At 38.8% G+C, this 22,754-nt stretch overlaps 1 protein-coding gene across 4 annotated transcripts in view; it reads right to left on the bottom strand.

The window, feature by feature from the left end:
• The window catches only part of TTC39B (tetratricopeptide repeat domain 39B), a 123,452-nt gene that overhangs the window by 45,921 nt on the left and 54,777 nt on the right, over positions 1-22,754 (bottom strand). For 2 of the 4 annotated variants that reach the window (XM_023508141.1, XM_023508144.1), the window contains 2 exons: positions 7,560-7,652; positions 2,127-2,237 (listed from right to left, as the gene is read on the bottom strand). In XM_023508141.1, the coding sequence (XP_023363909.1) occupies positions 2,127-2,237; positions 7,560-7,652 (204 nt within the window). Of the gene's footprint in view, positions 1-733; positions 936-2,126; positions 2,238-2,561; positions 2,690-7,559; positions 7,653-22,754 lie in introns of those variants that run through there. The other 2 variants (XM_023508150.1, XM_012813143.2) reach the window with 2 other exon arrangements.

Raw genomic sequence — 22,754 nt, 5'->3', positions numbered from 1 at the left:
GGAAGTTAATTAGTCCTAATTTGTGGCTGATATTCAGACTTTCAGGCTGTGAAAACACCACCATTTCTTTTCTCAAAATTTAAGTTAATTATTTATAAGGTTTAAAATAGCAGTGCATGGGTTTGTTTTTAACTTAAAAATTAATGCACAACAGCTTGCTGCTATGCAAAACAAATGCAATCCACATTATTCTTTTCCCCCATGGCAATAGTATAAACATCCTTTGATAATTTGCAAATTACTAGTTTGCTCTGAACGTTAAGGGCACTACCTGTCCAAAAGAATCACAAGGAATAAGAGCAGCCCAAAGTTAATCATTAATTGTGGTTTCAAACTTCACATTTTTAACTGAAAGCTCTTCCAGGAGGCAAAAAAAGGTTTCAAGTTGAAAAAAAGTCTGTTTAACAGTGAAACATGCACAAAGATCAGAGAATATACTGAATATATTACTTTGGCTGAATATAATACTTCATAACTTATTTTCATTATGTATTATGAGCAGCATAGCATCAGTGGCAGGGGAACAGGAGACTTGTTTGAATTAAAAACATAGGAAATAATGGGTACAAACATACAGCCAAATAGAAGGAATAACTTGTAGTATTCAGTAGTAAAGTAGAGAAATTACAGTTAGTAATTTATTGCTTACAGGCAGTCCCAGGGTTACAAACAAGATAGGTTCTGTAGATTTGTTAAGTCAAATGTGTATGTAAGTTGGAACAAGTACATTTACCTATTACCTGCAACAGCCTCCTCGTAAGTGTGAGTCATAGGTCATTCGGATGTTTGTTACTTGGGGACTGCCTATATTTTGAAACAGCTAGAACAGAAGAATTACGGTCCTAACACAAAAGTACAGATAAATGTTTGAGGTGATAAGTATCCTAACTACCCTACCTACTTGATAGTTATACACTGGACACCAGAATCAGAATACCATGTGTATCCCAAATATATGCACAACTGTGATGTATCAATAAAAAATACAAGACCAAACCAAACGAGACAGGCAGATAAGCTAAGAGAAGAAATAGAAGGAGAGATAAAACAAGAAAAAGACAAGCTGACAGAAGATGACAAAGGTAGGGAAAGCCAGAAGACAGAAGTCTGGAGGGACTGAGGACAGAGGGGAAGAGGGAGAAGACAGGCAAGGTGGAGGGGACAGGGGACAACTTCCTTAGACCACGGGCTTCACTATCTATTTCATCACCCGTTCTTAAGCTCTGAGGGGCTCACTGCCCAACCTTGATCTATAGCAGTAGAACCATGGCCGCTCCTCAGTTGGTAAAATAACCTCTAAGGTCCAAAGTCAGTGGACAGTCAGGTCACTCTGTAGCAGAACAATGAAAGTAAGGAATGGGATTCCCCACCCTTGTGCCCCAATCATCTAGAAAGTTATTACCCAGGTCTAAGCCTTATCCATGAAAATGATTGTGTTTGAAGGCACAATGTGAGATTATTCTCACCAAGCTGAAGGTCTAGTGAACAGGCTGAGCACAGGTTTTGCTGCAATATTGGAAAATTTTCAAAAGTGAACTATTAATTGAAATTTAATTGTTTAACTTATACAAGGGCTATCCAGAAAGCATCTAGCCATGTAATATGAAAAACAGACGTACATGGCTGGATACTTCCTCGTGGTCTTCGTATATACCATAAATTGTCTTAAATTTCTTTTTAGCATATTCTAGTTCTTCCCCTCATCCTTTCAAAGGAAATATTTTCAATAATATTTAAGAGGAATGTCCATAAAAATACTTCACTGAAGAAAGCAAAGTCTAGCATATTCTAATTCTTTCCCTCATCCTTTCAAAGGAAATATTTTTCAAAAATATTTAAGAGGAACGTCCATAAAAATACTTCACGGAAGAAAGCAAAGTCGAAGCCCTACAAAACTCCATAAGATGACAATATTGGAACAAATATTAAACATGAGAACGAATCAGAAGTCTTCTACTGACTAAATTTGAAAAAAAAGATTTCTTGACTGACCAAAAGTAAAGGGTCTCAACTAACTTAGTTTATATTCAAGTAGGAACAGATAAAACAGCTTACAAGGATAACATCAAAGAATCATCACAAATGTCTGAAAAAATATTATATCTAAAAGAAAAGAAGTTAATTACCATGGTCGGAGCAATTCTAAGGCGTCTGTAAATTTGTTACTTAAAAATAAGTCCAATGCCACACCACATTCTTCTAGGCCACTCTTGAGATCCACCTTGGTTGATGATGAACTAAAGTCAAAAAAATAAAATAAAATACACATAATTTCTATAACTTTCACTATTAGCAAGTTGTCCCAGGGAGTGTATGTATATGTCCTTCAGAGATAAGACAGGTTGGAATTCTAACTTAGTCACTCACTGTGTCTTTAATATCCCTAAGACTTAACTTTCTTACCTATAAAATGGGATCCCCACAACCACCTACTTCCACCACCAAATGAGACTATTGTGAGGATGAGATAAACTAACAAATACTGCCCATAGTAGGTACTAAATACATCTATAGCCCCCTCCCCTATCTCTCCAAAAATCCCAAGTGTAGAAATTACATACCTTTGTTCACAGGGAAGGAGATTATTTTGTTTTAGTTTGATAATATATGGGAAAAAATGTGCTCCAATACAAAACCATGCATTGTTCAGACTTTTGAAGAGAACTCTACAGGCAATTTGATTCTGACTCTATGAGAGCTATTGCAACTCTGTAAATTATAGGAAACTGGTAGCCGTGGAAAATAATTATCTAAAGATGTTATTTTGTGGAAGAAGTTAATTTTCCTGAATTTGTGCATTCATTTCAACATTCCTTTATTTGATATAAATTAGTTTTGTCTTGATTTCTCCTCCTTTGAACCTGTTATAACCTCTGCCAAGTATACTCCTTGATTAATAATTAATCAGTCTAATTAATGATTAAATAAAATCTATAATATGTGTTCATTTTTATATCTAGGTAAGAGTCATGATTTTATCCATTTTTCAAAATTATGTTAATCATTCATAACTGACAGAAATTTTGCTCTTTAAAACTACAGCCATCTCTAAAATGCTCCATGTAACAACTCTCAATAGGAAAAAATTTCAGTAAATAAATGAGCAGTAGGATGATCCGGCACACAAAAGTGCTGATAAGAAGCAAACCTGACAAGTATTTAAAGTTGAATTTCCATGTCATTGACCTCTTCAAACTCATTCATTAAAGGATGACAGCAAAGTTCCACTTCACTTCCTATTAGCAAGTTGTCCCAGGGAGTGTGGTTACTACCAGTAATGGGTTCTGAGGGTGCTTCATGGAAACACCCTCCACCCCCAGGTCTTCCCATGGTTCTTTCTCAGATCTCAGCTAGCACAGCACCAACTCAGAGCAGCCTAGCTGCTCCACCCATTCTCTCTCACTGTTTTTGCTCTATACAACTTATTACCATCCAAAAGTATCTTGTGCGTGTGGGACTTTTGGACATGTTTGTCTATCTTCCTTTCTAGGACATAAATATGAATGAATTATTTTAGTCACTGCTGTGCCACTAGTGCCTTTGGACTACCTAGAACGTAGTATATGCTCAATAAATATTGCTGAATGGTCAATGAGTGGGTAGAGTTGTTCTGAGTAGAAATATAAGATTCTTCCAACCTAGATTTTGAGGCACCTCTACCAGAACAGAGTAGAAATGAGACAAGCTTTTGATGCAGGGGTAGACAGCTAAGAAATATTTTGCCCTTAAGCTTCTGGTAAATGAAGAGATCAAATAAGAATGCTAAGAGTTCACAAACCTCTCACAGGAAGAGTTTTCACAGGAAAGTTGCTTGAAACCTCCTCTATCAGGTCATCACCAAATGTTGTCAGTGTTACCGCCTGGATGTCTCTGGAATTTATCCTGTTTCATCTCCACCACCCATCCAAGTTAGCCCTCATGAGTTGCCTAGTGAGGCATTTCTTCCCCCATTGCCTACTTCTACTCCCCCCAGTCAAATCTGTATCCCTAATCCATTCAATCTAATATTCGTGGAACACTAAATACTTGCCAGACCCTCTTCTAGATGCTGGCAATACAGCAACAAACAAGACGTGCAGGATCCCAGGCTCTCAAGGAGCTTTCATTGTCCTGGGGAAGGGAGGGCAGATAAGTAGACCAGGAACTGAGTAGGGTTACCTTGGACTGGGAAAGCCAGTCTGGGTTAGAACCTGGTTTGGGGAAAGGCAGGGACGTAAAGGCCCAACGCAAACGAGGGTAGTCACTGAAAGCTCCCCAAAAGGTGACATCCAAATGCTGTGCAAAGGAGCCAACCTGGGGGAGAAAGGGGAATTCTAGACTGCAACTGTAAGCAAGGCAGCAAATGGGAGAAAAGACAGAAAACAGGGGAAAGCCAGATATTCTACGAACAAAAGGAAATATACTGGCTCAGAAATCCTCACTCCTAATCACCACTTCCCTTCAAATATTAGGTTTCCAGTTTTACTCTCATGTGATCTCTTAATCATCACTCCCACCAGTTCTAAAGTTACAGCTCATCCTTTGTTACCAGGAAATGGGCCACGAACAGCCCAAACAAACAACCACCTCTGCATCTCAGCTGTCACGCTGCCACCTGGGAGGATGCACTATACATGTTCCAGCTGAGAGGGAGACACCTATGTGGGAGCTCAGCATCCCCAAACATGGTAAACTCAACCCTTCTCAGGGACCTTGATGATGCCCAACTGCAACCCCCACCCCTGCACAGCACCAGTGCTACCGCACGTTCTGCCACTTTAACCTTGGCCAACGCATCTCTCAAGCATCTCTTGGAGACACTTCGCTTCTTCATGTCCACTGCCATCACACTCATCAAGGCTCGTCACGTCAGGTCTGAATTCTGAAACCCTCTCCAAGGATGCCTCCTTGGCTATTCCTGCTTTGATTCCATGGTTCCCAAACTTCAGTATGCACCTGGGAAGCTTGGCTAGAACAGATAACGAGGCCCCACCTCCACAGTTTCTCTCTCAGTAGGCCTGGGGTGGCCCTGACAAACCCCCGGATGATACTAGTTCTGCTTTAATTCACCCACAAGCTACTACTCTCTTCCTAAACAGATATTTATCATATTGCCTCCCTAGATTAAGAACCGAAAGTTACTACCACACCTATAACAGAGTGGAACTCTGGCCCCACCACACCTGTCCAACCAGGCTGGTTGTGGTGAGCAAGGCTATTTACAAACAACCAAGCATCCTGCAGGAGGCTCACAAACATGGCATCTCCCTCAATTCTGGTGATACAATAAAGAAATTCCTGGATTGGAAATCACAGGCTAGCCCCGGGACCTCCTTGAGTCCCTTGCCTCATCTTGAAAATGCCCTCCCATTTCACAATGTCTGCGGGAGAAACAAAGGCCGTGGTTGCTGTGAGTGTGTTCTGTGAACATCCAAGCCCTATGCAAATTAACAACCATGTATCATTTTCTAAAGGTTGTGGTGCTCGGCCCACAGACTCCCATTCCTGAGCTGCGGCAGATCTGAGCAGGGGCCTTTTAATGTACATATCTCTAGTCCAGATGAGGACTCTTTCTTAGAATGAGATTTTAGCCTTACATTTTAAAAAAGAAAAATACAGAAAACAAATACACAAAAATTTGAGACTATACTAGTATGGCTATCACTTACATTCTAATTCCATTTCTTCCTGTATTAATTACTTAATAAGCTTGACTGCTCATAGGTTGTGCTGTTAATAGACACAGTGTGCTTAGAGTGGTATCTGCCACATAAAAATCCTTGAGTAATGCCAGCTAACGTCATCATTATTTTTTAAGTTACTGAATAGCCTTCAATAATTCAGAGCTGTCAAGGAGTTTATTTGAATAATAACCTGTTTCTTCATTTATCTAATCAATTGTACAATACCAGACAAGTTAGCAGTGATCACAGTGGAGAAAGAATAAAATAACAACATGAAAGAGAAGATGAATAAAGAACGTTTGCTTTAGCAATGTTTTCCTTTTTTTTCTTTTTTTTTTTTTCTGAGACAGTGTCTTGCTCTGTCGTTATTTACGGAGATTTGAGAATGTGTGTGTTTGTGTGTGTGTGTGTAAGAACTACTATGGATCAAGGGAGCAAAAAGCAGACCGGAACCCTGGATTCTTTGCTAAATATATCCTCCAGAGCCATGCTTGGATATTTGTCCCCTCCAAAATTCATGTTGAAATGTATTCCCTTATAAGGCAGCATTGAGAGGTGGGGCCCTTTAAGAGTGCTTGGGTCATGAGAACAGGGTCTCTATAAATGAAGTAATCCATTGGTGGATTATGGGTTATCCTGGAGTCAAACTGGTAGCTGAAAGAAGAGGAAGGGACACCTGGCAAGCATGTTAGCACACTCAGGCCTCTCACCATGTGATGCCCAGAACTACCTCGAACTCTACAGACAGTCCCCACCACCAAGAAGGCTCTCACCGGCCAGAGGTGGCACCTCAACCTTGGACTTAGCCTCCAACACTGTAAGAAATAAATCTCTTTTATTTACAAATTGCCCAGTGTTAGGTATTCTGTTACAACCAAGAGAAATGGACTAAGACAGGCTGTAATCAAAATCTTCCCACACTGTACTGATTCCACTGAAATTGTGGGCCTAAATAATTAGATTGCAGACTCCCAATGCTATTTACAATTATTTATCTGGATATTTTGTCTCTATCCTTAGGGAATTCACAATTTTTACTGATTTATATAGGGAAAAAATTAATGACTTTTTTTCTCTTCTCAAATTATTTGAACTCAGTTCACATTGCTTTTATGATGAAAAACTCAGCTGAGTGTGGTGGCTCATACCTGTAATCCATCCACTAGGCGGTCCAAGAAAAAAGGATCGCTTTTGGCCAGGTGTTCAAGACCAGCCTGAGCCAAGAGTGAGACTGCCATCTCTACCAAAACTAAAATGGAAAAATATTAGCTGGGCATGGAGGTGCATGCCTGCAGTCCCAGCTACTCAGGAGGCTGCAACAGGAGGATCACTTGAGCCCACGAGCTTGAGGTTGCAGTGAGCTATGATGACACCACTGCATGCTAGCCAGGGCAACAGAGCAAGACCCTATCTCAAAAGAAAAAAAACCTATTGTGGTTACAACTATATCAAGAAGCACATGCCAAGAAAAAAGACCAGAATGCAATCAATACACCAAAACGCTAACAGCCTGTGTTAAAGTGGCCATAATCATAGTTAACGTTTCTCCTTTCTCCTATCTATCTCCCTAATGCTTGGCATTGTGGTTATATTATTTCATAATAAAAATAATCATTAAAAATGTTTAGAAATAAAAAAGACTCAAAGGGAAGTTCTGCTCCAAAAGTTTAATCTAGTTTCATTGCTTCTATAACAATGCCACCTATTGTCTGCGGCCCCTAACTGCTACTTGCCTCCTCCCCTCATTTGTAAAATGGGCACCGTGCTTACCTGGTCCTCTCTCCACCTCACTAGTTTGTCAAACACAAAACACTCGCTGAATATCAGTCTGACATTCCCGGAAGGATTGGACTGTTCTCCCCTGACCCCCCAGGAATGCCCACGACCTTTCCTGACCTGCGCACAGCAGACGCTCCAGGATGTCTGGATGCCCGTTTCGTATCACACGATGCAAAGTGAAGACTGCTTGTTGCCATATCTGAGCAAGATCTGTTCATTAAAAAGACAGAGAGAGGTTTTTATTTCTTTATCCTGTGGAAAAAATCTACATAAATCCAAGCACACAATACAAGGCCTTCAATGGTATTGAAGGTATACATGTCCCCTCCATTTCTTACCAATTTTAAAAATCAAGTAACAGAAGTTTACCTATTATGTGTTGAACATTCCTGAAACATAGCCCCAATAAACTTTTTATTCTAGTACACATAAAATTAAATTGAAATCATTCCATAGCTTTCCACTTAAAGATGGCCTTGTATTTTAAATATACCCTTCCAGATCTTTTCCCAAGTACATCTATGCTTACTTTATTAAAATTTTATTAAGGATATTTATTATAATATATTACTACATACTATAATTATCCTCAATCTTTTCTTCTCAATAAACAGAGTTGCTTTATTGCACTTACTGTCTACACAAAATAAATTATCCTGAATCAAAGTACCATAATTTGTTACCATTCCCTCATTTTTAGATATGTATGTTGTTCCCAAAGTTTTGGTATTAGAAACTACTATAATAAGCCCCTTTACTCACATTCCTGGTATTCCTTTAAAAAATTCCTGATAGCAAGGGCCTGTATTTTATAAGGTATTTTATTTTTACAAAACTGCCTAATTTCCCATTATATGTACACAAAAGAGGGCTGAGGCAACACAAAGAAGGTGAAGACCAATCTGGTTTCCAGAATTTTAGGCCAATTTAAAGTCAGAGATATTCCACAGACACACCAAGGGAGGCAGGTGAACTCAGGGAAGGAAACTTCCAGAAAGAGCTTGAGAATACAGTCTACCCTGTATTATAATAGGACTGTCAATTTCTTTTTACTTCCATTCACCTTAACAGTAAGTGTCCCAATGGGAGAAGAGCTAGAGTCATCAACAAAAGAGGCAGAAGAAACAGTATTGACTACCTCTTTGGAAACTTTTCCTTTTTTAAAAAAAATTCTAAGATGTAATGCAATGAAGTTTGAGACCAACCTGAGCAACACAGCAAGACCCCATCTCTACAAAAATGGAAAAGTTAGCTGGGAGTGGTGGCATCCACCACCATTGAGGCAGAGGCAGGAGGACTGCTTGAGCCCCGGAGTGTGAGGTCACTGTGAGCTATGAGGACAACACTGCACCCTCACCCACGCAACAGAAGGAGCCCCTGACAGAAGGAAAGAAGGGAGGGAGGAAGAAAAAAACCCTTTTTACTAGGAGAATAGAGGAAGCACTTACACATATGAGACTCGGGGCGGTGACTATCAACTCTGTTTATAAGCAGGGAAAGAGGAAGAGACAGACTGGAAAGCCTGTATCCCCTTTGGGCCATTCCTGCCCATCTGTTCTCTTAGAGACTCCTTTATATGGGCTAGAACACATAGTCTGGATAGTATACTGTGAAAATGTCTCCCTTCCCACTGTCACACTTAGTACTTAAGGAAATAGGACACTTCATACTTAATAACCTAATGCTCTGACATACTGCATTACTCCACGATCTCTAAGAGAGCGAGTTTCCACATGTGCCCAGGTCTGTCTGGAGGCATTCTTTTTTCCATTCACATGTTTGCCTCTCTCTGCACCAGTCACAGTTTTCATTACCACAGCTTTCTGATACCTGGGTGCCTATGGGGAAGTCCTCTACCTTATTCAATGATCTTTTATGGGGAGTGGGGTTGCTATTATTACACTTTCATTCTTATTCATGAATTTTAGAATCAGTCATTATAAAGTTAAAAGAAAAGTCCTGCGGGGTTCATCACATTATTAGAGAAATCTGCAGAGAACTGCTATCTTTATAATACTGCGTCTTCACATCTACACACGTGTATTCAGGCCTCCTCTTATTTCCTCCAGTAAAGGTTTTTAGTAGGTACATCAACACTGCACTGATGTGCGTGTATCCTTGCAAAAGAGCCATGCCAAATCTTCATATTGCTCTAATTTTAGAATCTGTACCACCAAAATAAGCAGTTATTAAAAATTTAAATGAATAAAATGACTCATTTCTTCCGCTCCTGAGTACAATGTAGGTGTTATATTCAGCTGTTAGAAGAAATGTATTTTTAAGTAGCGAAAATACTTTTAGTTGATGGAGACTAAGGAAAACAAAACACCACGTTTCCATTATGTTGGAAGTTATGCCCTTATTTTGCCCTTTTTTTTACTGCTCTAGGTTTTTTTTTTTAAGTTTTTAACAGCTTTACTGAGATATAATTCACAGACCACAAAAATTCACCCCATTTAAAATTTACAGTCAATGTTTTTTAGTATATTCACAGAGATGAGCAACCACCACACAATCTAATTTTAGAACACTTTTTCACCCAATGTATCCATCCATTAGCAGCCACTCCACTTCCTCTAGTCCTACCAACCACTAATCTACTCTCTGGGCCTGTACATGTACCTTTGTGGACATTTCCTATCACTGGAATCATACAATCTAGTCTTTCATGACTGGCTTTTTCAATTAGCATGTTTTCAAGATTCATTCTTGTTGTAGCATGTAGCAGTACTTCATTCCTCTTTATGGACGAGTACTATTCCATTGTATAGATACACCACATTTTGTTGATCATGTCATTTGTTGACAACACATGGGTTATTTCCACGTTGGGGCTATTGGTTTGGATAATGCTGCTTAGCAACGTGTGTAAACAAGTTCTTGTGTGGACACGTGGTTTCATTTCTCTTGGTTACACACCTACAGTGGAACTGCTATGTCATATGTTAACTCTCTATCTGATATTTTGAAGAACTGCCAGACTGTTTTCCAAAATGGCTGTGTCACTCCCTTTATATTCCTACCCACAATTTATAAGAGGTCCAACTTCTCAACATGGCCAATATTTATTTTCCATTTTAGTGGGTGTGGTGTATCTCACTGTGGTTTTGACTTGCATTTGCTTACTGATAATGTTGAGGATTTGTTTAGGATCTTATTGGCCAATTGTGTTATCTTTGAAAAAAATGTCTATTCAAATTTTTTCCCATTTTTAATTGAGTTACTTGTCTTTTTATTACTAACCTGAATATTACTCTGATTTTCAATCACTAGGCAGAATAACTTTCAAATGAAAAATTTACATCAATCTTTGTTCATACTTTCCTCTCAATCAGATTATAGTTAGTGAAACCAATTCCAACTTAATTTCCCCAATAAATCCAACACACCGAATTCTTGTACAATGAGATAAAAGCTAGCCCAGTTTTTTAACAATGAAATAAAATTTCAAAAATTAATAAAAGTATCCTTCATACCCTTCAAGATTTTTTACCAAAGTTAAAATCTCTCCTTAGGGGAAAAGGAGTGAGTGTAGACAGGCCACTTGATAAGCTCTGGGAGGCACCATGTATATTATCTACAATTTAAACAGTGTGCACTAGAGTTACCAAATGCAGGACTCTGACACCCCACCCCCCATGGAAATCTACAGTAATTAATATTACTGACCACGTGAACAGACTGTCTTTCTTACTAAAGGAAACTACTCACCAGACAAAGTTCTGCCTGATTAATGATTCCTCAAATAACCATTCTCGTGGTCAGTGACCAAAGGAAAGGGATAGTGCTACTGCTGACAGTAAGAAAGAACAGCCTCCAAATCAACAGATAATCCCCAAATATCATTTCACCATCCACCTCAACCTCATTTTGCTGGGCCTGTCACCAGGGCTATCAGAATCAAAGCAATGTAATTTCAACTTTCTCTCCCCATGCTGGCCTTTCTTCAGAAAGAAGAAATAGACAGCTGGAAAAAGTCAAAGGGCAAGCACCCACAAAGGATACAACTGTTCTATTGAGTGAGAAACTGTGAACTGATGAGCTAGGTAATCTGTCCCTAAATAATCTATGCTTAGAATTCTTACAAGGGGCTCGGCGCCTGTGGCTCAAGCGGCTAAGGCGCCAGCCACATACACCTAAGGTGGTGGGTTCGAATCCAGCCCAGGCCCGCCAAACAACAATAATGGCTGCAACCAAAAAATAGCTGGGCCTTGTGGCAGGCGCCTGTGGTCCCAGCTACTTGGGAGGTTGAGGCAGGAGACTTGCTTGAGTCCAGGAGTTGGAGGTTGCTGTGAGCAGTGAAGCCATTGCACTCCACCCAGGGGGACAGCTTGAGGCTCTGTCTCAAAAAAAAAGAATTCTTACAAGGATTCCTCAATCAAAGCTACAGACCTTCATATTATTTGTAGGGGTTGGCTGATTTTTAGATTCTTTGTGCTTTTTTTCCTATATTTTTTCTTTTTTTTTTAATTAAGTCATTCATACATATATCATAAGTACATTTATGCCATTATGGGATAAATAATCAATGTATTAATTATTTGTACAAATTGGATTGCTTACATCCTACTAATCAATACAGCCTTCACCTCATTTACCCAATTATAGGAATAAGACATTTATGCTCTATGCCTGATAGATCCAACTTGTACTTGCAATATGCTTCATAGGTGTAAGTACATACCAACCCTCCCCCAGGAAAAAAATTAAGTATATATTTTGAGCAATTTAAGTTCAAATTCATGAAGGGACTATTCAAATATTAATGTAAGGAAACATCCTCTGATCAGTCTTTTTATATCACACATAGCTCAAAATAATTCCCCTAAATTTTTACCCCTTTCAATATAAAGAAGTCAGAATATATCACTATTCAATGTCTCCAATGTTAGTTTAGACATATTTTATGTTTTCTAAACTTTCACTACTTTGAAAGAGTCAATTTTTAAATGTTGTGGCTTTTCTAATTTCATCTTTTCTACTTCCTGCATTGATACATGCTTCATTGTGATCTTAAGTTTTATTCTAAAATAACTCTATTACTATGTTCCTGAATTGTTTTTAAACATTACTTTTTACACATTTTTATTGGTACATAATATTTGTACATATTAGTGAGGTATGCATATGATCATTGTGTAATACAATATTTATCATTTCTATGTGTTGGGAACATTTAAAGTCCTCTATTTTAGCTATTTTGAAATATACAATAATTGAATAGCAGCCAACCCAGAATCCGAGATGAGGCTGCAGGACCCAGAGCGGGTGTGGTCTTCCCATCGTCACGTGGCCATGGCTAAAAGGTCACAGATTTCTAAGAAAATTGAAGAGTGTGGTTTAGGACTAGCACCGCCCTACAGTGGTGTGGACCCTCGATCACAAAGATCAAATGCTGATTTAATACATCCGACAGAAACATGGATCATGAAATCCAGGACCTCTTTCACTGCACCCAAAGACAAATGGACAGCCATCCTCATCACCATCTCTATCAGCACTACCTCTACCCAGCAGAGATTTTCTTCCTGTTCCAATTCTGTTACTCGTACTAAATGATAAACCATCACTATCACTTTTGTTGGGGGAACAACCTGCTCTAACTTAAGAAATGATGCAGAAATAAATATCTATACCTGAATTTCATGGATTGATTGTTGAACTCTATGTCTTGAGTCTCTAAGAAGAGAATTAATTGGTTCAAAGGCAGAACTTTGACTAGAGGTTTTTGGTATCTTCTAGTCATTGGTGTTCATTCATTAATGTGTGAATAACTCCCCATCTATGTGTAAATATGTATACAGTTTACATATACGTGTCGGAGAAAGTAACTGCAAATCCTTTTTCTTTCCATGGTGAGCTTACTACCTTATTTTTCTCTTTCAGTACAGAATATGAATAATTAGAAACTCCATAAAGAATATGCAGTTCATGTAGAAGGCAAAGGGAAAAATCAATAAAGTGGTATAAGAAAAAAAAAGAAATATACAATTGTTAACCTTAGTCACTGTACTATTCAACTTCAGAATTCATTTCTTCTACATCATATAGATATATGATATAAATGGTTATAAAAGTTTGTAACCATTCACCAATCTCTCTTTGGCTCTTCCCCACCACACCCACTGCACACGTGCACATGTGTACACACACATCCTTCTCAGTCTCAGGCATCTGTTATTCTACCCTCTATCTCCATGAGATAAATTTTTTTAGCTCTTATATATGGATAAGAACATGCAATATTTGCCTTTCTGTGTCTGGTTTATTTTATTTAATACGATAATCTCCAATTCCAGCCATGTTGCTGCAAATGACAGGATTTCATTCTTTTTTGTGGCCAAACAGTATTCCATTGTGTATATGTGCTGTATTTTCTTTATCCATTTGTCCACTAACAGGTTGATTCCGTGTCTTTGCTACTGTGAACAGTGCTGCAATAAATGGTGGAGTGCAGGTATCCCGTGATATACTGACTTCCTTTCCACTGAATAAACACCCAGTAAGGCTGGATCACAGGGAGTTCTATTTTTAGTGTTTTGAGAAACCTCTGTATGTTTTCCATAGTGGCTGTCCTACCTTACATTCCCACTAATAGTGTGTAAGAGTTTCCTTTTCTCTGCATCCTTCCTGGCATCTGTTACCTTTTGTCTTTTCAGTTATCACCTCAACCCGGTCTTCAATGTATCTACCTTGGCTGAAAATGAACCCTGATCTGTTCCCTACAGAACTATGATCTGTGGTAGCAAGTTAAGTGGTGGCACTCAGTAGGCACAAGCATGAGTTCCATAGAACCAGCCTTGCTTCCCATCTTTGGCAGATCAGAAGAAAGCAGCACATGGAGTCAGTGTGGACGGGATGTCTGCCAAATGTGCCTGAGCCCTCCATGGAAGATAAGCAGAGATGGGGCCGTTCAAACAGATGGATTCACAACTGTTTGAACAGCTTCACTCAAAAGGCACTTACTTCCTTTTACCCTCTCCTGTTGCACAGTTTTTATCAGAAAATGGGAATGAAACAGAGCAAATAAGGTAAATAACTGAAGGAAAAAAATGAAGCTAGGAAAGATAGCGGTGAATGAACCACAGTCTAAAAAGATAATGCTCTAAACGCATGAGTTATCTTTCGTAAACTAAAATTCATATTGACCCATAAACATTTAGAAACACCATACTCTAAGCACCGTATCAAGGGTTAAGACACACAAAAGCATATAGTTCCAGCTCCCAAAGATGATATCTGAGTGAAAACAAACTTTAAATTCCAAAATTGAATCAAAAAACCCAACTGAATAAAAGTAGTTGATGAAAAGATGTGCTTTAGTAACAAGGTAGTAAAAAGTTGCGAATGATTTAAGGCCAGCTAAGGTGGCTCACACCTGTAATCCTAGCATTTTGGGAGGCGTAAGCAAGAGGATCACTTGAGACCAGGAATTCAAGACCAGTCTGAGTAACATAGTACACCCCTGTCCCTACAAAAATATTTTTAAATTAGTCAGGCACAGTGGTGCATCCCTGCAGCCCCAGCTACTCAGGAGGATGAGGCAGGAAGACCCCTAATGCCCAGGAGTTGGAGGTTGCAGTAAGCTATGACGGCCACTGCACTCTAGCTGCCCAGGCAATAGAGCAAGACATCATTTGAAAAAAAAAAAGAAAAAGAAAAAATTGTGATTTAAAAGTGAACTTAGGGGAAGGTAATTGGTGGGACTACACCTATAATGCATCTTACAAGGGTACATGTGAAACTTACTAAATGTAGAATATAAATGTCTTAACATAATAACTGAGAAAATGCTATGAAGGCTATGTTAACCAGTTTGATGAAAATATTCAAATTGTATACAAAACCAGCACATTGTACCCCATGACTACATTAATGTAGACATTGATGATTTAATTTAAAAAAATAAAAATAAAATAAAAGTGAACTTAGGAACACTATAGAATATTAACCCTGATACAACTGAAGCTGTATTAATAGAACTATAGTATCTAGAATGAGAAAAAGGATCATTTGTCCTAAGTTTCTTTTAATTATAGATCTCTTTTTAGAAATATAATTGTCTCTTAATCAGACAGAGCACAGCACATCCAAGAGGAAACCTTCACTAAGAACGTTTTAGTTGACTGAATAAATGAACAAAGGAGCAAATGAAGGGTAACACCACTCTCCTCTGGTCAGATCAGCCACACCTGGCCTACCAAATGTTCTAGACATACTGTTTTAAGAAAACCAACATGCCAGGAGCAGTGGCTCACACCTGTAATCCTAGCACACTGGGAGGTCAAGGCCAGTGGATTGCCTGAGCTTAGGAGTTCAAGACAGCCTGAGCAAGAGTGAGACCCTGTCTCTACTAAAAATAGAAAAAAACTAGCCAGGCACAGTGGTGCATGCCTGTAGTCCCAGCTACTCAGGGGGCTGAGGCAAGAGGATCTCCAAGAGTTTGAGGTTGCTGTGAGCTACAACACCACAGCACTCTACCCAGAGCGACTCTGTCTCAAAAAAATAAATAAAAAAGAAAGAAAAAGAAAAAAAGAAAGGAAGGAAGGAAGGAAGGAAGCCAACAATGGGAAATGCAACCAAAAGGACTAGCCAGGGAAAGAAAGTCTATTCAACAGAAGGAAGAGTTCAAGCAAGTGGAGTTTAAGATAGACAAGTCAGAAGAAAGCAAAGCAAAAAAAAAAAAAAATTAAAAAAAACGCTCCCTATTCACAAGGAAGATTATGATTCTTCCTTCTAGACAACCTTCTCTGGAGTAAAATCTTACTCTCAAATGACTCAGGAAAAAATACATAACAATATGTATATAGAGAGAATAATAAAACAACTGTGGCAAAATATTAACACCGGATTAAGGGTATTTCAGAGTTCTCTGTATTATTCTTGCACTTTTTCTGTAAGTTTGAAATTATCACAAACTAAGATTCTTTTTAAGACCACTTAGTGTCAAGATGATTCTATAACACAGAGCAGAAACAGGGATCGAATGCAAGTGGCCACTGAATCTCCTATGGACCAATCAGCACCAGTGGAGAAGGCCAAGCTCTCAGGCTCATGGGCACACCAACAGTACAGCAATCACACATGTTTTGGAAAGAAGCCGATGCAAACACAACAGGGTAAGACCCTCAACCAGGGAGCAGTACCCAGACCACAGCTATCCCTACACCACTTCCTGCTGCACCTGATGCCATCTTGGAAGGAGGAGGGGGAGGAGAAACCTCCGAGAAGCAAGAGATACAGGCCTGATGCAGAGTATAAATTTTTACTTATTCACAGACATTTACAGATTAAGTGATTAACGATTAATTAATGAATTAGCAGATTCATGCCATTTACCACTCCCACACTTTAAAAAAAAACCTGAGTCACTCCAAAAGAGACTGTTTGGAATTTGAACAGATGATGTAATCCTTAATTGAAAACTTAATGTGCATATCTGTACTCAATGGGGTTGAGAGTTCCAAAACAAAATGAGAACAGGTGAAAAGACTAAAAGTTCATGTTCATATAAAATATTATATAAAATGTGATTCAGATCCTCTTCTTTGAGAAAATGGAAGGCAGGGCTTGTGGTCTCTTTTTTAAGAAAGGAATTACCCCCAATAGATGCTACTGCTCATAGTCACAGCAAATTACTGACCAGGCTGGCAGCCAAAACTGGAGTCTGTATCTTTTCAAATGCTTTCTTTAGGCAAAGCAAATCATACTCCTTTGTGTTATTTAAAACAAACAACGGGGTGGCACCTGTGGCTCAAAGGAGTGGGACGCCAGCCCCATATGCCTGAGGTGGCAGGTTCAAACCCAGCCCCAGCCAAAAACCGCAAAAAAAAAAAGAAAAAAAAAATGGAAGCTAGGAGCAGTGGCTCACACCTATAATCCTGGCACTCTGGGAGGCCAAGCCAGATAGATTCTTGAGCTCAGGAATGCAAGACCCTGTCTCTATCAAAAATAGAAAAACTAGATGACGTAGTGGTGCACACTTGAAGTCCCAGCTACTCCAGAGGCTGAGGCAAGAGGATTGCTCAAGCCCAAGAGTTTGAGGCTGCTGTGAGCTATGATGCCACAACATTCTACCCAGCATGACAGTTAAGACTCTGTCTCAAAAAAAAAAAAAAAATCAAACAAACAATGGAATATTTGATTGGCAAGAGATAGACAGGGCTCCTGTTCCATTTTGTGGTTTTCTTTGCAGATTTTTTAAAATTAAAAACAATAACAAAAAACTTTGGGAGGCCAACACAAGAGGATAATTTAAGGCCAAGAGTTTGAGACTAGTCTGAGTAAGATAGCAAGACCCTGTCTCTACAAAAAAGAGAAAAATTAAGTGAGCATGATGGTGCTCACCTGTAGTCCCAGCTACGCTGGAGGCTGAGGCAGGAGGATCAGTTGAGCCCAGGAGTTTGAGTCTGCAGTGAACCATGATGATGCTACTGCACTCCAGCCCAGGCAACAAAGCAAGATCCTGTCTCAAAAAAACAAACAAAGAAATCCTTTCTCTGTTAAAGGGCTTTCTTAGTTCTAACAGAAAGCTTACCTAATTTATTAATTATACTTTCTCACCGCATGACTGTACTGTAATGAGTAAGCATGCTGGGACACGAGATGAAACACTGAGTTTATGTCCCAGGTGTGCCAGCCACTTGTGAGCAGTATAACTCCCTGACCTCTCTAGGCCTCTGTGTCCTCATCCACAAATGCAGAGGAGAGATAACCATGCCTCCCCTGTCTATCATATGGGGATGATATAAGGAAGAAATGTGTTATGTTTTATTAAATCACTTTTTAAACTGAATATAAGGGGATGTAATTGGTGCTGATGTCATTAGAAGAGTTAAGTGACAGGAGCCAAGAACTTCCTATTAGACGGATCATTACATTCCTGCTACTCAGCAGTTCTGCCTAATGTTTCCTGCAGTGACAGGGCAGAGGCCATTTAGGCAGCATTTATCATTTTCATTACGTCCCTCCAAATGGGAATGCTGATGTTTTCAGGACACAGAGCAAACGCAGGTTCTCAGTGTGACACTGAATGGGAAGAAGGTGTTATCATTTCTTTCAAAACATCACAAGTCAAAACAAAAAGTACCAAGAAAAAAAAATTTTTAAACAATGCTGAAAACAAGTTTTCCTTTCATTTGTCTCATAATCCACGGGAGGAAGGGGGGAAAAAGTAATGCTGGCTTCTAATCTATTTCGCTCTAACTTCGTAAATTGAAGATCACCACTCACTATAGTATGATTATTGGTCGACATTTCAGTGGTGGTGAGTATCTTATAAGCATCCTAAGGACAGCAGCTTTCTTAGCCCAGAGTCATTCAATGAATGTTTGATGAATCACTAACATTTTTATTGATTCTGATAGCACCCTTGCACCAAATACAGTCTTGCCGATTGGCATTTTATGTCACATATGTAGACTGTGGAAAATACCCATGAATAGTTTATCACAGAGACTTTCACTCAATAGAAGCAGCTTTCAGGAAATTCAAGGGCTTTCCCCACAAACATCTATTAGTAGAAAAGACAAACAGAACAGAAGGAGAAGCATATAAATACTCAAGTAATTAAATCCCTGAGTTTAATTTTCGTTAGCTTTCAATATGTGGCTGTTTACATAGTTGACATGCTATATTTATTCAGCCTGTGGTATTAAGCAGGCACACAAAATGGTTTTGCTATACAAGGATGCTATTACCTTAAAACAAAACAAGAAAAAATAAGGTAATATTGAGGGGCCATGGCAAATAAATACCATTATCTATATTGGGTCCTGGTTTGCTGTATCATGAAAAGGTTCAAATTTTGCCTCAACCACTAAGAAAATAAGAACAACCCCAAACCCCAAGAAGAATTCAAGGCTTGGTCCCATACTTCCCTGCTTTCTAAAATACAGTCACCTTTAATGACCTGAATTAAGATACTCTATAACACACTAAAAATGATCACCAAAGAAATCCATTCATACCACTTGAATAGCTCACTGAACACTTTCCACACCTGTGGACTGATGAAATATCAAAAGAAAAGTAAACCAGGCATGAAATTCACATCAAATTCATGTTCTATTTGGTCTTCCTCAATTATGCACCTAAGTCTCTCTAAGACAGGAAGGGTGGAAAAAAACAGCGCTATTAAGTCATTTCTTTATTGAGTAAATCACCAAAGAGACCCAAGATTTAGGTTAATGTCTAAATGTTAGTCTGGAGAGAGGTCTCTGATAATCACAGGCCTGTCTTATCCAGAATGTTTATTGTGCCTTCAATGAGGACACAGTAAATATTCTTATGATATATGTGGATGGTACCGTCACAGGATGGACAGTTCATACATGGGTCAGAAAGAAAGTTTTGAAATATACAAAAATCAAGAAACATAAAATCCTCATGGACAGAAATAAATTAAGCCCTTCCAGCAACACTGATAAGCCAAGCAAGCTGGAACTTGCACAAGTGAATCAGAGAGGATGCTGTCAATTGTGTTTCTTGGAAGTGAAGTAATGGACCATTAACACAGTCTATCTCAAAACTTTCATAGTGACCTACATACAATGGACACCAAAGTCAAGATTCAAATAATTTTAAAAAGAGCAAAACCATCCCTTAATATCTGTGGGGATTGGTTCAAGTGTCTCTGAGGTTACCAAAATCCATGGATGCTTAAGTGTCTTATATAAAATGGCACAATGTTTGCATATAATCCACATACATCCTACCACATACTGTAAATCATCTCTAGATTACTTATATCTAACATAATGTAAATGCCACATAAATTGTTGTTATACTGTACTGTTTATATGTATTATTTTTAATTGTTGTATTGTTATTTTTATTGTTGTTTTTTCCAAATAATTTCAATCCAAGGTTAGTTGAATTTTCAGATGTACTACCCTTGAATATAAAGGAGAATATATATATCTCCCCTTGAATATAGAGGAGAATATATATTCTCCTAGTGAATATATCATTCTGGGAGAACCTCAGAAAGAAAAAACAAAACTTTCTAAGTACAAGATGAGAAGACCTACCTTAGCAAGAGTTCAGATATAACTTTTTGGGTTTTAGTTGATAAGTTTAAGGTATGTAACATAGGTGGAAGGGGGCAAGGGAAAGGGGACTAATAACTTGGCAATTGTGGTATATTATAGATGGCCATAAATTGTCTTTCTTCCTCTCAAGAAGTGGGGTCTCTGCCCTGCCCACCTTGAATTAGGATGGTCTTATGACTACTTGACTAATAAAATACTGTGTTAGTTTGAGGGCCCACATCTTAAACACTGGCGGCTTATACTTCCTGTCACTTGGAACACTAAAGCTTGGAACCATGCTGCCATGCTCTGAGGAAGCTCAAGCAGCCACATGAAGAAGAACAAAGCCCCAGCCAACAGTTCTAGATTAGCTCCTAACTGATAACCAGCACTAACTGGCCAGCTGAGTAAACAAGCCATCATAGAAAAGGATCCTCCAAGCTCCTACTGAGCCACCTCAGATGATGCCAAGAGGACAGAGATAAGCCATCCCCTCTGAGACCTCCCTAAATTGCAGATTCATAAGCAAATAAATGATCACTGTTGTTTTAAGCCTCCTAAAGTCTGTGGTGATTTGTTACTCAGCTATTGATACACAGCACAGGAAGCATTAGTAGAAGTCCACTGAGCCATGAGATGAAATGACTCATTTGTCCTGGACCTTACTCCAGGTATCTACATGGTGACAGCCAAACTGGACATTATTCTGGGTATAGGCTGGTTTGCTCTCAGCAAATAATGTCCAGTTTGGCTATTACCATCCAAAAACTATGACAAGTCAAATGCAAAGAGATCAGAATGGTCTAGAATATGCCACATAAGGAAAAAGTAACAGAACTGAGCATGTTTAGCCTGGAAATGTAGAGATGCACCAAGGAGGTCAGGAGAACATGTTACATATCAGAAAGACTATTTTGTAAAAAAAATCAGAACGATTTAATGGTAAGATAAGTGGATGACAGGCTGCCAAGAGGTAAATCTTATCTTGGTTAAGGAAGAACATACTAATAGTCTTTCAGAAAGGAAATAGATGCATAGCCTTGGGAATCAAGGGAGATCTTCTAGTAGATTATCTCTACTAAAAAGTTACACTCAATCCTCATCAATTCTCAAATCCTCATCAACTCCTTACTGGGGAGACAAGTCCTGTGTGCAACTCTTAACATTCTAATTCTACAGAGAATTGCTAATTTTGACAGGCAGTATTCTGAACCTAAAATTCAAAAAACTGTTAATCTTCCCCATTAACATACCTTTTCTAGGATGTACATTTTCCATATTCCTGAACTGCCACTGAGGCATAATCTGCCCATATATGCAGTCCTGCCCTTTCTAAAATGAGCCAGCGACACAGGTGTAAATATGGTGTTTACAAGGGGAAAGCAAGTACAAAATGTTGGGAAGATCGCTGGGCCTGAGGCCAAAAACACCTAAGCAGTTTTTCATACATCATAACGCATGATATCTAGTAGTTAGTACTGGAGCTTTACAAAAAGGGAGGGGGAGGGGAAAAAGGAGGAGACTCCCACAATCAACCTACGACTAAGGAATATAATATAACAGCTTTGAAGAGCATAGACACACCAACTTTCAGTGTGATGGAGTTACCTACCATCAGCTCTCTGAATGACCCTGGGCAACAGATGTAACCTTTGTACACTTCATTCTCCTCATCCATAAAATGGGAGTGACATAGGGGTTGATGAAGATTTTTCTTTAAAAAACAGATTTACCATAGCCACTGGGCCTGGCACAGAAGACATTCAAAAAAGAATCTAGTTCATTTCTTCTCCACTAAAGATAGAAAATTGATGACAGAATATATTAACATAACCAATTCCCCTTCCTTTCCCACTAGATTGTGAGCGCCTCCAAAGCAGGGACCATTTCTTACTCACTGATCTAAATCCAGCACTTAAAATAGTACTGACCACATGCCTATGGAACTAATTAAATTATTTCCAACATCTCTGTCTGGTTCACGTATTCTAGGGATCTCTGGCTTTAGATCTAGGGTAGAATTAGTTGCAAATATTTACATGTCCCGTATATATTTGGCCACAATATGTATATGTCTTATAACTTTTATAGTTGAAAATTTACCACAATTATAACAAAACAATTAGGTAATTAGTTTCTGAATGCCTCCCTTACCTGCTAAAAATATCTTTTCTATAACAGCAGCTAGACTATTTTGTTTTGGTATCCCCAGATACCCAGAGCCAGGCAAGAGCTTTACAACAAATGTAAGCATTTGTTGAATGAATGAATGAAATGAATG

This window comes from Otolemur garnettii, unplaced genomic scaffold (assembly GCF_000181295.1).
Source record: "Otolemur garnettii isolate 467f Iridium unplaced genomic scaffold, OtoGar3 scaffold00006, whole genome shotgun sequence".
Taxonomy (NCBI): Eukaryota; Metazoa; Chordata; class Mammalia; order Primates; family Galagidae; genus Otolemur; species Otolemur garnettii.
Note: the sequence above shows the minus strand (reverse complement) of the source record. Positions and strands in the feature narration are given on the sequence as shown.